This window comes from Exserohilum turcica, assembly GCF_000359705.1.
Source record: "Exserohilum turcica Et28A unplaced genomic scaffold SETTUscaffold_23, whole genome shotgun sequence".
In the NCBI taxonomy this organism is placed as follows: domain Eukaryota; kingdom Fungi; phylum Ascomycota; class Dothideomycetes; order Pleosporales; family Pleosporaceae; genus Exserohilum; species Exserohilum turcicum.
In genome coordinates, this window is record NW_007360059.1 from 221,260 (window position 1) to 236,640 (window position 15,381).

At 47.9% G+C, this 15,381-nt stretch overlaps 4 protein-coding genes across 4 annotated transcripts; 2 read left to right on the forward strand and 2 right to left on the reverse strand.

Moving 5' to 3' along the window:
- Positions 1 to 960: 960 nt before the first annotated feature.
- SETTUDRAFT_39933 (uncharacterized protein) lies at positions 961 to 1,919 on the reverse strand (the record flags this gene model as incomplete). Its single annotated transcript, XM_008028214.1, has 3 exons — positions 961 to 1,170; positions 1,221 to 1,709; positions 1,773 to 1,919. The coding sequence occupies 3 exons, from the start codon at positions 1,917 to 1,919 to the stop codon at positions 961 to 963; spliced, it is 846 nt and encodes a 281-aa protein (XP_008026405.1).
- Positions 1,920 to 4,112: 2,193 nt separating this feature from the next.
- On the reverse strand, positions 4,113 to 4,759 carry SETTUDRAFT_28864 (uncharacterized protein; the record flags this gene model as incomplete). Its single annotated transcript, XM_008028191.1, has 2 exons — positions 4,113 to 4,417; positions 4,675 to 4,759. The coding sequence occupies 2 exons, from the start codon at positions 4,757 to 4,759 to the stop codon at positions 4,113 to 4,115; spliced, it is 390 nt and encodes a 129-aa protein (XP_008026382.1).
- A 1,339-nt stretch (positions 4,760 to 6,098) lies between these two features.
- Positions 6,099 to 6,815, forward strand: SETTUDRAFT_39934 (uncharacterized protein; the record flags this gene model as incomplete). The annotated part of the gene is made up of 1 exon (XM_008028215.1): positions 6,099 to 6,815. One exon carries the CDS (start codon positions 6,099 to 6,101, stop codon positions 6,813 to 6,815), a length of 717 nt encoding a protein of 238 aa, XP_008026406.1.
- Positions 6,816 to 11,215: 4,400 nt separating this feature from the next.
- Positions 11,216 to 12,838, forward strand: SETTUDRAFT_78617 (uncharacterized protein; the record flags this gene model as incomplete). The annotated part of the gene is made up of 1 exon (XM_008028244.2): positions 11,216 to 12,838. A coding segment is annotated over one exon (1,623 nt), but the record flags the coding sequence as incomplete, so codon positions are not given.
- Between the last annotated feature and the right edge of the window lie 2,543 nt (positions 12,839 to 15,381).

The window sequence follows — 15,381 nt, forward strand, 5'->3', positions numbered from 1 at the left end:
TGTTCAAACGCGTTGCCAGCGGTATGTAACGTTGAAACTGCAACTCGTGAAGATCGTACCTGGTCTTGGAATGATAGCCAAGCTCGCCTATGACCTGCATCGCCGCGCTCATGGTATGGCATACTAGTACAGAAGGCCGCACCGAGATGCTATCGAATCATTTAGCGCTGCCAACCGTAGGCTTACTGCAAGGCGTTCTCCTCCAAGCTCACCGGTGCCCCTTGCATTCCTTGCACACGGGTAAAACACCATTCGCACTAGTGTCGTGCCTGCAACCGTTCATTTGTGGGGCCAACATAGCAGGCAGCGTTTGCGAACAGACACATGCCACAAGAGGGACAGCACCAGATGCGAGAACTACAGACACCAAGGCAAACACCGTCTCGATGACGACGTTGCATGGGGGCACGTGTATAGCCGGATGACTCCCGCGCTGGCACAGCGCTTTCACTGACAGGTTTTGTTGAGGACTGGGTTGGAAAGGGTAATTTCCCAACAGCCTTGCTCCAGCAGATAGGGGTCGCAGCATGATGCCGCAATCGTCATTCTCTGCTATGCGCTGTCTGCTGCGTCACTGACATGAGAGCCTGATGATCGACCACATCCATACTCCTTCAGTTCATCACACCGCTTCTTCTTCAAGGGAGGGAGGGCGCCACTATCGACAGGACCTTGCAGGCTACGTGCTTGATCCTACACACAGGCCACCGCAAGCCACTGCAGCGTCACGCTCACTTTCTACCACACTAGCAGAGATGTAGTCAAATGAATTGACATGGCTATACGAGGGGTACACTGCACTTCCATAACATGTTATCACTTTACCCACATGTGCTACTTCTATACGGGTTGGAGGCACGCGACGGAAGGCAAGACGACTAGCATGTACCCTATTCCATATCCTGGCTTAAATAGCCAACCACACAGCCAACCCCAGACTAGCAGTGCCAAGACAAGGGTTCATTTGCCAGAGCAAAAGCAAACACTCGGCAGCCAGAAGAAGCCGGATGCGACGGAAAAGGCAACGGCAACCCAGAGAACACAGAACAAGTCCCTGCCCAAAGTGGCCTCAATGTTGTATAGGCGCAAGACCGATTCAAACACGCCCGTCAGCGCAACATAGGTGACGGTCGCGACCACTGCCGCCACAATAGCAATCGCAGCCTGTATCTATTCGTGCACGTTAGCAAGCAGGCGGTCGAGGAGAAAGAAAGGCCTACAAAGGACACCGCGGCCACCAATGCACTGTACAATCTGCTCTTCACAGCAAACATGCCCGCCACGCACTCCAACACGCTCAGCGCTAGCACGGTTACGAAGGCGCCCTGCATCACCTCTACCATTTTCCGGTATATCTTCAAGCCGTGGGTAAACTTGTCCCCTAGTATGACCTGCATGCCTGTATCCTCCAGCTGCCAGACCGCCACGGGGTCAAAGTAGAATGGCATTTTCCAAGCGCTGCAGTGCGTCACCGTCTCCATCCCAGTTTGCGTGTCTGTCTCACCCTCACAGTAGCCGAAAAGGCCCACCGCATAGAAGTCCTTGAGATGCCCGGACTTTGCCACGCTCGAAAGGGCGTCAGGGATATCGATGCCAAGGACACTGTCGGGCAAGACGTCGGGCAGGACGTCGGGCAGGCTGTCAGGCAGGCTGTCAGGCAGACTACCCAGCAAGCCCTGGGGGGTTAGCAGCATGCTGCTCGTGTCTGCCTATTTGGATTTATCAACATCTACATGCAAACTGCGGCACGCTCATCGGCACGGGACAGCTACCTTGAAGAAGTAGAGCTTTCGCTGGAGCAGAGTGTTGTGGCTGCCAGGAGAGACCTGCGCCAGGCTGACGGTGAGAAAGCAAACCAAAGACGCTGCTGCCAGCAGCATAGGCGTGACAATGCATACGGCGCGCCCAGGTTTACCCATTGGTGCGACAGCAATGGACCGCAGCGAGCGTACTGAGGGCCGAGGCTACAGAGGGCAAACTCGCCACAGTGGCGGTCTTCAGTCGCTGCTAGTATATTCCTACCACAACTGGGGATGGCAAGCAGGTACTGTGTCACAGTTTCCAAGAATATCTTCAACCTTTTGTTATAGGTGATTCGCTTCACTCTCTGTTCTGGATAATTACTAGTTACACGAATCTGAGGAAACGCCCCTCGTCTGCAGTGGACAGCGGAAGCGGATTCGCGTACAAGCTTGCTTTTTGGAGGCGTGGACATACATATCACTGTTGATTGTACGTTCCCACACATTGCTGCTTACGCATGACAGAAGATATGCTTGCCGCTAACTATCGAAACCGTGGTCTCGGTGTACGAGTCACACAACCCCCATAAGCATCAGCATAGAAACTATCATTCTCTGACTCCCTAACCCCGCCCTATTGATTTTGTCACAAGCGAATTGTATATTTTTAGTAGTATGGGCGTCCAGGGAGTGACACAACACTAAACAGAATATCACATGCGTGAACATGGCAGTTGGAATCTTAGGTCGGTTGAAGATCTCCTCTCTTTTGGCGTCCCAGCTCGGTCAGAGACCAACATCGAACCTAAATAAATATTGGTAGTTAGTCAGGTATATATACACACACGGCTATCTGACAAAAACGCCGCCCTAGAGCTTGGCAACCCTACCCTCACTTACACTCTACTCGACCGTCGAGCCAAGGATGAGCCATACATGTTACCCGTTCTGAGAAAAGAAGTCTGTCCACTTTTGCAGCTCTGAATGCTGGATTATGTATAAGTCATAATTACTGAATTTAATGCTTATCTTTTGCTTTAATTAGTAATGTCCACCTGATTCACTCCATAGAAGATAAAGTACTCGTTTTAGTAGTAAGTTAGGTCAGAAGATACATAGTGATAGATATCCTGGTTATTTTCGCTATAGTTACTAGTTGATCTCTGTCCAATACCATTGTTCTTTTGCCTTTTTAGCCAGCAGGTAACACAGGGTCATACTTCTTACAGCACAACTAACTAATTGGTTACTTCCTGAGAAATAGCTGACTGGCTTTATCTTTGTGATGCTATGTATAGTTCATGTATGCTTTCCAGACACCAAACAACTCGTACACAAAAGAAACATGGAAACACGTTAGCCTGTAATACTTCAGGCCGTCTACAATCCCAGCATGTAAGCCTTGTAAGCCGATCCCTACGTTCTTGCTGGCCTAGTGTAGCATGTCTTGTTGAGTGCTGACATACTACGTCTACTACAAATCCATACATACTGCTTACCATAACACCTATGCTCACAGGTTGACGCTGGCCGGCATATCAAGCGCATGACAAGAGGATCATTGGCTACTTATTACATAAGACATCAATCAAGGCTCCAGTAGAAATGCGCTACCTTTCTGGATCGGGAAAAGTGGCTTTCAGTAAACATCTCTTTGCGCGGCATTTGCTCATCGCGTGAGGAGAGATACGTTATTCTCTTGCTGCTAGAAGGAACGAGTTAGACATTGAACATACGAGTGAATCAATTGACAGTGTAAACCAATTCCGTGATAGTGAAAGTTCAAGAATAGTTTTGGTAAGCATGTGGCGCAGTTTGCCAACCTTCGTTTCCGTCACTTGTTGTTTCCAGCAACACAACTCACACACAACAGTTTGAGTCTGCTGATCGCTGTGATAGACCAGATCGAACTCAAGTTTTCCCGAGAACATGAGTAGAACAAAGCGAAAAGGCTTCAAGCTGCACCCCAAGTAGGTTGGCTTTCCTGAAAGTTCTGCCAGTCCAACCAGGTACTGAGATGTACAGTCTACTTCGCTCCAAGCATAAGAAGGCTCGTAACGAACTTCGCATTGCTCACACTTCTTCACTCGCGGAATGGTCAGCTGAAGACGAAATGCAACGCCAGACAGCTCTTCCAGCTTTGGGTTGCGAGTGCACCAGCCTGTGTCAGCCCCGTCTAGAGACTGACAACAGCGCCATGCTCTTGAGGCACGCGTTGGACAGGGCGATGGAGCGGTACGAGGACGAGAGAACGTCAACGCTGGTTAGGAATGAATACGAGGTGCTAGAGATTGGTGAATGCACGCCGTGGTTGAATCATGAGGATAGCGAGTATGAGATGATAGAAAAGTAATCAAACGCTTTATGCTATTATGTTGCGTTGCGGTCGAAATCGGTTGCTGAAGAACCTGTAAAATGACCAGAAGAGTGCATGCCAGCATTGGAGCAACATATCTCGAGACCACCGAAGTGGGCAACGGCACTGTCCATCAACTTTGCAATCTCTTCGGCGTTTTCAACATTTGCCTCAGAGGCAGTGACGTCAGGCCCGTTTCTCAGGCACTTGGTCTTGTGGATGACCTCTGCAGCAAGACTAATGCCGATGAGAAAATGTGCGGCGACCTTGGCGCCACGTTGCGTGGGCTTCAGGGCTATAGCTGATCCTACACCACGGTCTAACTAGATCGTTGGTCAGTCTGAACGACTGAAAGCATAGTCCTGGGTTAGCTTGCTTGAGCCTGTAATAACTGCGACTCTGACTTCTAGGCTGAGGCTTGGAACAACAGACACTGGAACGTGCTTGTGGTGGTTGAACTCGCATCGGCGCTACACTGGTTAGCGGAACGAATAGGTGTGAAATTCGCTTTCCCTCTATCGAGCTGGTGGACGCAAACATAGTTGTGTAACTATTTGACGTCCACTGTGCAAATACTAGCTTTAATGCCTATCCTTGCGACACGCAAAAACCCCCGTGCCGCAAGTTTCCCAGAGACCGAACGCCATGAACTATCCGACATGGCTGCTATCGCTCTGTGATGTCATACACCTTTTCTATGAACTCTCTTCTGTTAGACCAAATGCTTGGAGCGGAAAAATACATGGTGTTGAGCTATGTTATCACTCATGCTTCTGCATCCTTCGGTAACCACATTAACTTTACACCCTAGTGTCAACGTCATTGCTGCAGGAACTACACATATCGAGATGAGTGCTGGACTGACTAATGATAGAAGAATATATTCCAAAATTTGTATGGGTGCTTGAGCGTTATAAGGTACACTCCGGGACTTACACCAGCGTTTTGGCCCTTGGATTAGCGTGCTCACATCATACCTTGCCATAACTAGCCCAGATGGCGGCGTTTGCAACACCACCGTGAACATGAATCCGACCAGCGAAGTGCTGGCGCAAACTGCCTCCATAGATGTGCCTGCTAATTGGACTGCCTGCACCGAGACCGAAGAAGTAATTCCCTACCACACCGATTACTATCGGAAGTGCGGACGACCTTCTATGAAGGAGAAGGCTCAAGGCCAGCAATACCTCATCCCGCCCGAAGAGAAAGCTCTCATTGCTTTCATTTTACGGATGAGTGCAGTCGGAACTCTGTACGTGTCAAGTATATACCCGCACTTGCTTTTTGTATCGCCAGTCGACGTGCTACGAACCGAACCTCCGAACCACCGAACAAGAATTGGCCTCAGGTCTTCCGTCGCCGTCATCCGCAATTCAAATTGAGGAACAACAGCCCCATGCCGTGGGAGCGTCATGACAATAACATGTATGACAAGGTGGTACATGGGTTCGATGTAATCAAGGAGGAACTCTGTAGGCTAGACGTCGTTCTCGAGAATTGCTATAATATAGATGAGATAGACATCATGCTATCTATGTTTGGTCCTATCAAAGTCCTCGTAGGTAAGGATGATAGACGTGACTATAGAGGTACTGGCACAATGCGGACGATGGTAACTGCTATCGAGTGCGTGTCAGCAAGCGGTGAGTGTCTCAATCCGATGATCATCTCACCCCTCTTCACCATCCATCAGAAGAAATTTCAATTGCCCTGTTGGGTATTTGTCTGCACGCACCTCTCCAGCAGCCTAAAGGAAGAGAATATTTACCAACTGAATAACCTGCTTACCGGTTCCTCAGCGTAAGCAAAGATATACGCACCTTGGGATAGTAATGACTCCAGCTGACACACAGTGATTAGGACTAGCGAGAACATTCAAATACTTACTAAGCCTTGATTTGAGGCCACTTATGCCAGCTACATTGCTACTGCTATAGAAAAATATAGAGAGATAGGATTTCAGTCACCCGCCTTGTTGCCTCACGGTCAACATCCACAATATGGCGACACACCACTTCATTGAACAGATCAAGGAATTAGAGATACTTGCTCAGCGAAACAAGAGCAAAGGATACTGCGACACAGCCCGGAACGCAATGCACAAAGCGCAGAGCATCTGGTCGCCAGCACTTGGTATTGCCAAGCCCGACTTCTCGAGCGAAGAGTGGCACGAGCTTGATGTCGAGGACGTAAACCAGCTAACGGCGCTTGCTCAGCGAAACAAGAGCAAAGGATACTGTGAAGTAGCCCGGAACGCAATGCACAAAGCGCAGAGCATCTGGTCGCCAGCACTTGGTATTGCCAAGCCCGACTTCTCGAGCGAAGACTGGCACGAGCTTAATATCGAGCAGATGGAACGAATGGCTGCCATCGCCGAAGAAAATGCACTTAGTGGGTGGGAAAGCGGAGCGAGAGCTGCACTGGAAAGGGCTCGTATCGCCTGGGAGAGACTTGCAGAGCCTAGACCTTCAAGACCACGGATATCGCAAGAAGCTAGACGTCAGCTGGGAAGAATGCTGAATAGCCAGCAAGAAGTTTGGACGGCTACAAATCTGTCTACATTGGGGGAAGTCACATTCAGTTGTCCCATTTGTATTGAAGATCTGTCAGGAATATGTTACAAGCATAACTCATGCAAGAAGACATTTTGTCATGAATGTTTAGATAGCTGGATGCGTCTAAGTAGAACTTGCCCGTTATGTCGCCAGGATCTATAGTTAGTTAACTTGTTACAGCAATGCTAGCTTGCCACTCCTTACAATTCATTCGTAAATTAACTGTCTTGGATGACTTCATTAGTTATAACTAGTTAGTTAGTTATTCAAGCTAGTTAGGGGTAAACCATACACGAGAGGTGGGGTAGTTCAAAACCGTTGTTAGACTGTTAGTGGTATGAAAGTACGGTGTAACGGCGCAGGTAAGGCAAGTTAGATCTGTATCGGATGTAGGATCACTCAGAGGCATATGGGAGTGCGTGGGATCACAAAGAGCCTAGATTCAACAAGCCACCTATAGGCCTTGTACGAAAGGATATCAAAAATCTACTGAACTAGCTACAGGAAGTGTCCTAATAGATACCCATTTAAGTCGGATCCGAATCAGGTCCGACCTCTCAGAGCTAGACTACGGCGGGGACCGTAGTCACTCATTGTCGACCCGGCGAACAGTTGTCCCGGTCCGACTCCGGGGCGGTTATGACACTTAGCAGGGTTGTAACGTCGTTACATACGGCATCTGATATGTCAGAGTAGACCACGAGCAAACAGTCATGTGTTCTCGATACGAATCACTAGAGAGCTGCTATAGTGATTGCTGAGCACTTATAAGTCTAATTAGCGCCTAGCTGATAAAGGTGACTAAGATCAAGCCGGATGGTGCTGGACTGGTCCAGTTTGGACTGTAAGGGGCGCGACCTAGGAGGGCAGTCTTTAGCTCGTGAGCACAATTGGACAGGCCAAGGTAACAAGATTGTATTCGATAGAGAGCTAAGTTCTTAGCTACATAGCTACCTATATACAATATTGGTTGCTAGGGTAACGATGAGGCTAGGCAGGTAGAGTAAACGAGGTCGTAGACGAGTATAGGAGGCAAAGGGCGTTTAGCCCGTTACATTGACCAAGTCCTAACAACCGTTGCGCAGCTATCCTGCGATCGCCAGCAGTTGTATATTGGGAGCGCTTCCACTTTCACAAATGATAGGAAAAGTGATCAAGTCGCGATATGGCAGAAACAACCTGCACTTGTAACTATATGAAAATGGCGTTCGCTTCGTCTTATTGGCTGCATACGATATTGTTAGTTCGCAGCCGCTCAGACCAACATAATGCTGTATTGAGACTAACTAGCATAGTTTATATCGATCAATCTAGCGTTAACTAGTTCATTACGATACATGTTAGGTTACGTAATAGTTATCACTAAAACCAGCTTGCGTGGGTGCGATTGTCGCACACCAACGCGGATAAATCCGGTCATCACCCCTGCTCTTCAATACAAGCTCTATGTCTTAGGACCATTTGTATACATTCTAAGCAATATCTTCCGGTCTCCGAATCGTAGAAGCCAAGCCTTGGTCATGTTTTTGCAGGGGATGAAAATGCTGCGCTAGGAACGCGTCACGCAAAAAATGACCGATAGCAAGGAGCACATATGCATTTTTTGTATCGCATTGCACGATTCTCGAGAGATTACTTCAAGGAAAGACATTTGTTTAACTGAAAGACCAATACTCTATGGTTTATAAATTAAGCAGTTAGGAAGTGGATATATTCCTGCGCGGCGGGATTTCCTGTTGGCAGGGAAGGATGTTAGGGAAGATATCCACAAGTGGGGAAGAAGCACCATACATACTTCGACACTTGGAAAACATGTATCTATTATAGATGATGTAAGTTTACAGTGGCTGAACAATGCATAGGTCTTGTAGCGCACAAGGTCTTTATCTCTTGCGAAGCAGGTTTTGAGCTAAATGGCGATTTTTTGACGCTTGAGTGCACTCTGGTCAAGGACATTGCAGTGAATACACAGTCCCCATGAAGTATCAGTCACATTGTGTTAGGATGCATAAAGTTGCTCTGCAGGGTCGTCCACTTGTAAAGGTTTTGTGGCCCAGCGGCAGATACACTAGCGATTACATCGCGTGTGCTGAGCTACTGGTAGCTACTAGTGCAAAGTTTCTGTTGAGAGATATGCTAAAGAACATGAATTCATGGAAAGGGGACATGTATGCTGAACTAATGGAAAAGTAAGTAGAGCTGATTGGTACAGGCACTACAGACGTGGATACTTTCCAAGGCTGTGTTTCGTAAATTATATCAAGGCTCCTATGCTACTGCATATATCAGAATTCTCGCTTTAATCCTGTCCGCCATCCTACACAATGGCCGGATGGCGCGTTCTACCCCGGTATCTATTCACCAGCCAGTGGTGGCAAATCGTGTCAGAGTTCACTATATATAAAATAGATGTGATTTAAACATCTATTATTGCTAGGCCGCCCGTATTGAATTCACTAAGAACGATAACTACACGATAAGTGTGTAGTGAGTTATGTGATGTGGTATTAGTGCTCGTCGATGTGGCTCGTGCGCGCTGAGAACGGCGCTGCAGGTTTAGAGACACACGGCCAAATGCAGCCGCTAATTCTTCCAGCGTTAATTAATTCGCAGGGGTCGTATTGATTTATACTTACCCTATCACCCTCGCCTTGTCTGCTTATGCAAATATCGTACGCCAAACCTCTAGGGAATATGTAACATATATCACGATTAATTAATCTTTTATTATTCTTTCGCTAGTGCATCTTTATATCTATAATTCTGCATAGCTTTAAGATAAACTAAGTGTTAGTACTAGTGGCTAGCAGAACGCCATTCTAAAAACTACAATTAAGGTTAGTGCCTATATCAACGTGCTTGCATCGACGGTCATAGACATATCCACGCATTAGAGTGGCTACTATAACGAACATGTGTTATAAGGATGGAATTGAGTTAACTGCATAGTGATGCGCCGTTAGCTGTCCATATGTGGTGAGATGCGCTTATAGTACACTAAGCATACCAAAGCTAAGAACAACTAGTTATCTATCTTACAATAGAACTACATTATCAATTACAATCAATTAAGAAGATCCTGAGCTCAAATATGCGGACTGAATTTTTCTAACAATAGATTTTGAATGTTCATACACTTAGGAGCAAGACGCAAGAAATGTACAAACCTCAAACCTACTAGAGAAGTGCAGAGCCAACCAAGAGATAGAATGGTATAATTTGAAAAATCACACCCGACCGATCGATCGTGGTCCATGATACCCAGAGTTATTCGGTGTGACAAGTAACTGATGGTTAGTGAGAAACTTGATTCATCTATCAGCAATTACCATGCTTATCAGTCATCATAATGTATATATAAACAATCCATCTAGGCAAATTTGGTGATTAGAAACTGCTTGCTTACGTGGTTTATGCATTGAACCTCCAATTGAAATTGACGAAACTGGTTGTAGATGATCATCTTCTACTCAGACTCAGGCTACGTTATCTACTTACTCAAACCCATGTTTTGGAATACAAGTACATAATTATACACTGTTGATCATTATATCCTCAGCACCTTGCGTTGTGCATAGCTTCTTTTCTATACAATCCATTACTTCGCAAAGCGTACGCATGTCTGGAAGACCACAGGCTGTTGAGTATCAATTCTGATCTGTCAGGAATGATTGTGGATGAGTGACTGGACGCATCACTGACAGAAATCAGAGCTGTACGAGTAACCCATTCTTGATCGAGATAGGAATAGCTTGAAATATGGAATTACGTTTTGCAGAAACCAGAAACTGCAGATGCTTGAGAGTATATATGTACCAGTCATCACAACTCCATCCTGTGAAGACTACCAAAGCGGTTGTGATCAACTCACCTAATTGCGGAGAACAACTATCTACCAGCGCAAATACCAGAAAGGTATTCTCACACCCTACTTGTTACGCCACAAGCATCTGCCCTTCCAATTCCGGACAAGACCTCAATCAGATGGATAGCATTTCCCAGCTTGTCCTTGCTATGGCGGCTCTGCGCCTGGATGACGGGAGGGCGGAGGAGATGGTAGAAAAAGAATATGATATGCTCGATACCAGCGCCGCATCAATAGAGCCTCAGCAACCAGTAGCTCTGGACAACGGGTATGTGTTTGTGGACAAGCGACTAAGCGCGTATTGGCCATGCTCCTGGTAGCAGCAGCCATTTGTAGGAGTTACATGGAAATATCGTGTACCGTGCCCCACCACCTCGCGCACACTACCACCTCGCGCACGCGCGGCCTTGCAACTACCACAACTTCAACACCTTGTATCTCCACCACCATGAGCAATATTGAGCCTGCAATTGCAGCTATTAACGACTTAGAGCCTGGCGAGCCTTTTACATATACAGAAGTTGCAAAAAGATTTGGTGTTGATCGATCTACACTCAGCCGAAGACACCGAGGTTGCCGCGCCTCGCGCGCTGAAGGCTACCAAAGTCAACTCCTCCTCCACCTACACCAAGAGCAGGCCTTAATAGCCTATATCAATCAACTTACAGAGAGAGGCCTACCCCCTACTCAGTCAACGATACGTAATTTTGCGTCGCAGATCGCCAAGAGAGAGGTTGGAGTACACTGGGCTAGTCGCTTTGTTCAGCGCTATCCTGATCAGCTTATCTCAAAGTGGGCAGTAGGCATAGATAACTGTCGCCACAAAGCTGATTCTAGAAGCAAGTATAGCCTCTACTTTAGCCTCTTACGCAATAAAATTAATCAGTATCACGTCGAGGCGCGTCATATCTACAATATGGATGAGAAAGGCTTCATGCTTGGCGTCGTAAATCGCTCAAGAAGGATCTTTAGTAGAGCCTCGTATGAGGAGGGAAGAAGGAGGAGTACTATACAGGATGGATCTCGCGAGTGGATAACGCTGCTGGCCTGTATCTGCGCTGACGGATCTTACCTCGAGCCTGCCTTGATCTACCAGTCAGCCTCAGGGTCTATACAGGACACCTGGCTGCAGGCCCTTGATCCAGATACACATCAGATCCGAGTATCCTCATCACCTTCTGGCTGGACAAACAACGAGATAGGCCTCGCGTGGCTGCAGCAGGTGTTTGATCGCGGTACAAGGGCGAAGGCACGCTCCTCCTACCGATTACTTATCCTTGACGGCCATGGATCTCACCTTACAATGGATTTTATTGATTATTGTGATCAGAACAAGATCCTCCTTGCAGTCTATCCTCCTCACTCAACCCACACGCTACAGCCTCTCGACGTCAGCATGTTCAAGCCTCTGTCAACAGCGTACTCGAACGAGGTTTCTGCCTTCATGGACAGGAGTCAAGGCCTCGCCTCAATGAGCAAGAGGGACTTCTTCCCCCTCTTCTACCAAGCCTGGCAGGCCTCCTTAAAAGAAACAACGATCCTGAACGCCTTTAAGGCTACAGGAATCTCGCCTCTTAACCCAGAAGTAATCCTTCAGCGCTTCTCTGTTCCTGATCCTATGAGCGATAGTGACTCCTCAGCTCTTAGTGCCTCTGATTGGAGGAGGATAGAGCGTCTGCTGCGTCAGGTAGTCGCTAATCAAGGCGATAGGCAGGTCAAAAGGCTAAGCCAGGTCATTCACTCAAGTTCAGTTCAAAACAGTCTCCTTAAGGATGAAGTAAGGAAGCTAAGGGAGGCTCTAATTAATGAGAGGACACGCAGGAAACGAGGTAAGCCTCTACCTCTGCAGGAGGCTGAGGAGTATCACGGTGGAGCTGTATTCTGGTCTCCAAGGAAGGTGAAGGAGGCGCACGATCGCCTGCGACTCCAGGAGGAGGAGCAGGAGCAGCTACAGCTCCAAAAAGCTGACACGATAAGGCAACGCGAGGAGACAAAGCAGGCGAGGGCGATAGAGAAGGAGCAGAGGCGTCAGGCGAGGCTTGCAGTAAGCCTAATGAGGCAGAAGGAGAGGGAGGAGAAGGCTATTGAAAAGGCCTCGAGGATCGCGGCTCGCAAGGCTGCAAAACGACTTCAAAAAGCTATTAAAACTACCCAAAGGGGTAAAAGGAGCAGCCTCAAGGCTCCTACAAAGGCTACTCGAAAAAAGAGGCCTATCGCGAGGCCTCAAGGTAGTGAGGAGCCTCAAGGAGGTGCTGCAGGCTTACCACCTTCAACCTCGCGTTGCGGCCGCGCGATTAGAACTCCAACTCGATTTCTATAGCTACATATATATCAAGGCCTATTGACCTCAGCTCTAAAATATATAGTGATAATATTCCTTTAGTGTGGCTCTAGAGCCTCATTTACAAGGTTGTTTTGGTGAGGCCGCGCGTGCGCGAGGTGGTAGTGTGCGCGAGGTGGTGGGGCACGGTAACGTGTTGGATAAGCGAGTGAGCCAGGCAAGCGAGTGAGCCACCCCACCAACTTTGCACAACACCTTAACTTCAACCAACTATGGCGTCCCCCCAACAAGCTTCTAAAGTCTCTTGTGAGGCTAATATATATCTTGCGACTTCAGCTCTTAATACAAAGCAAATTCAAACTGAAAGATGCGCTGCTGAGACGTTCAATATCTCGCGAGCTACACTCCACCGCCGACGCGCTGGCAAGCCTGCCCGACGCGATTGCCAGCCTAACTCAAAGAAGCTTACGAAGCTAGAAGAGCAGGTGATAGTCGATCACATACTTGATCTAGATCTACGTGGATTTTCGCCTACCTACGCAGCTGTGCGCGATATGGCTGATAGACTGTTGGCTGCGCGCGGCGCTGGCCAGGTTGGGCAGAAGTGGCCAGCCAACTTTGTCAAGCGTACAGACAGTCTTACGACGCGTTTCAATCGGGCATACGATAGGCAGAGAGCTCTATGTGAAGATCCAGTCTTAAATCAAGAGCTGGTTTGAGCTTGTGGAGCAGACAAAGGCTAAGTACGGCATCTGTGATGAGGACGTCTACAACTTTGACGAAGCTGGCTTTATGATGGGCAAGATCACGACTCAGCTAGTCGTAACAGCGTCAGAGAGGAGGGGCCGACCAAAGGCAGTTGAGCCAGGCAATCGTGGGTGGGTAACGCTGATCGCAGCGATCAACGCAGCTGGCTGGTCAGTTCCACCGTTCCTCATCTTCGCTGGCCAGTATCATCTATCCGCCTGGTACGAGGAAGCAGAGATCCCACGCGACTGGGCGATCGCAGTCAGCGACAACGGCTGGACGAATAACGAGCTAGGTGTTGCCTGGCTAAAGCACTTTGATGCCTACACAAAGACTCGCGTTGTTGGCACACGTCGCCTGCTTGTTCTTGACGGCCATGAGAGCCACCAGTCTCTAGAGTTTCAAGAGCTCTGTAAGGAGAACAATATCTATACGCTCTGTATGCCGCCTCACTCGTCTCACCTGCTTCAGCCTCTTGACGTTGGCTGCTTCTCGCCATTGAAGCGCGCGTATAGCCGTGAGGTGGAGAGCCTAATACGCAACCACATCAACCACATCACCAAGCTTGAGTTTCTGCCAGCGTTCAAGACAGCCTTTGATCGATCCTTCACACCAGCTAATATCCGCTCAGCGTTTCAAGGCGCAGGCCTTGTTCCTCTCCAGCCAGACGCTGTTCTATCAAAGCTTGACATAAAGCTGCGTACGCCTACTCCTCCAGCTGCTATTGCAGAGGCTGTCTGGCAGGCTCGTACCCCAAGCAACCCACGCGAGCTTGAAGCTCAATCAACGCTAATACGTGATCGGGTTCGGCGGCATAAGAGCTCTTCGCCAGCATCAATTATTGCAGCAATTGACCAGCTTAAGAAGGGGGCTGAGGTTATGATGCTCTCAGCTGAGCTAATGCGCGATCGGATCACCAGCCTTGAGAGGGCTAATGAAGCAGCAACAAGGCGTAGGCAGCGTAAAAGAAAGCGGATACAGAAGCAAGGAGTGCTAACAAAGGGAGCTGGAGAGGATCTACTCGCTCAGCGCGAGGCTAATCAGCAGATTGCTCATGAAGAGCGTCAAGGAGGAGAGCGATCAGGTGTCAGCCGCCAGGCTCTAGCGCGCTGTAGCAGGTGTAGAGAGACTGGCCATAACTCACGTACATGCAAGAGAGATACTCTAGATAGTAATTAATCCACTATCTTAATATATATTAAAATTTTTAATATGTGGTAGAGCTACGCGCTTGTAAAGGTGCGCAAAGTTGGTGGGGTGGCTCACTCGCTTGCCTGGCTCACTCGCTTGCCTGGCTCACTCGCTTATCCAACACGTTAGTTATATAATTTTATTTAGTTTCTCAACTGATACTTGTCGCTCCAAGTGCACAGGTTTGGCACCACACGTCTCAACGAATCATCTTCATCCTAGTTACTTCAAGATATGTTCTAAACAAGTTCAGAATATATTGACGAGTGAGATTATGCTCCGATAAGATAGTATAAGCTTATTATTCTACCGATGAGAAACCCTAGTTAGCTCTCGAAATTCTAACGAGTCGCTCGGAATAGTTGAACATATCTGTATTAGAATACGATGCTGCGGTAACACTCCAAGTTACTTCCTCTCAGGGTGATCATGAAACCAAGTATAACCAGTCCTGCAAAGACCCATAATAGACCATCATAGTCCATCCTGAACTGATTTAGTTATTTCTAGGGTAATAAGGCAATGGACGTACTGAAATAAGTGGTTGAAACTAAATTCCAACCGTATCTATGGTAGTTAACAACCACGGTATCGTAATCACTCGAGGCTGATGTTTGTTTTTAGATATTATCTATCCAGTGACA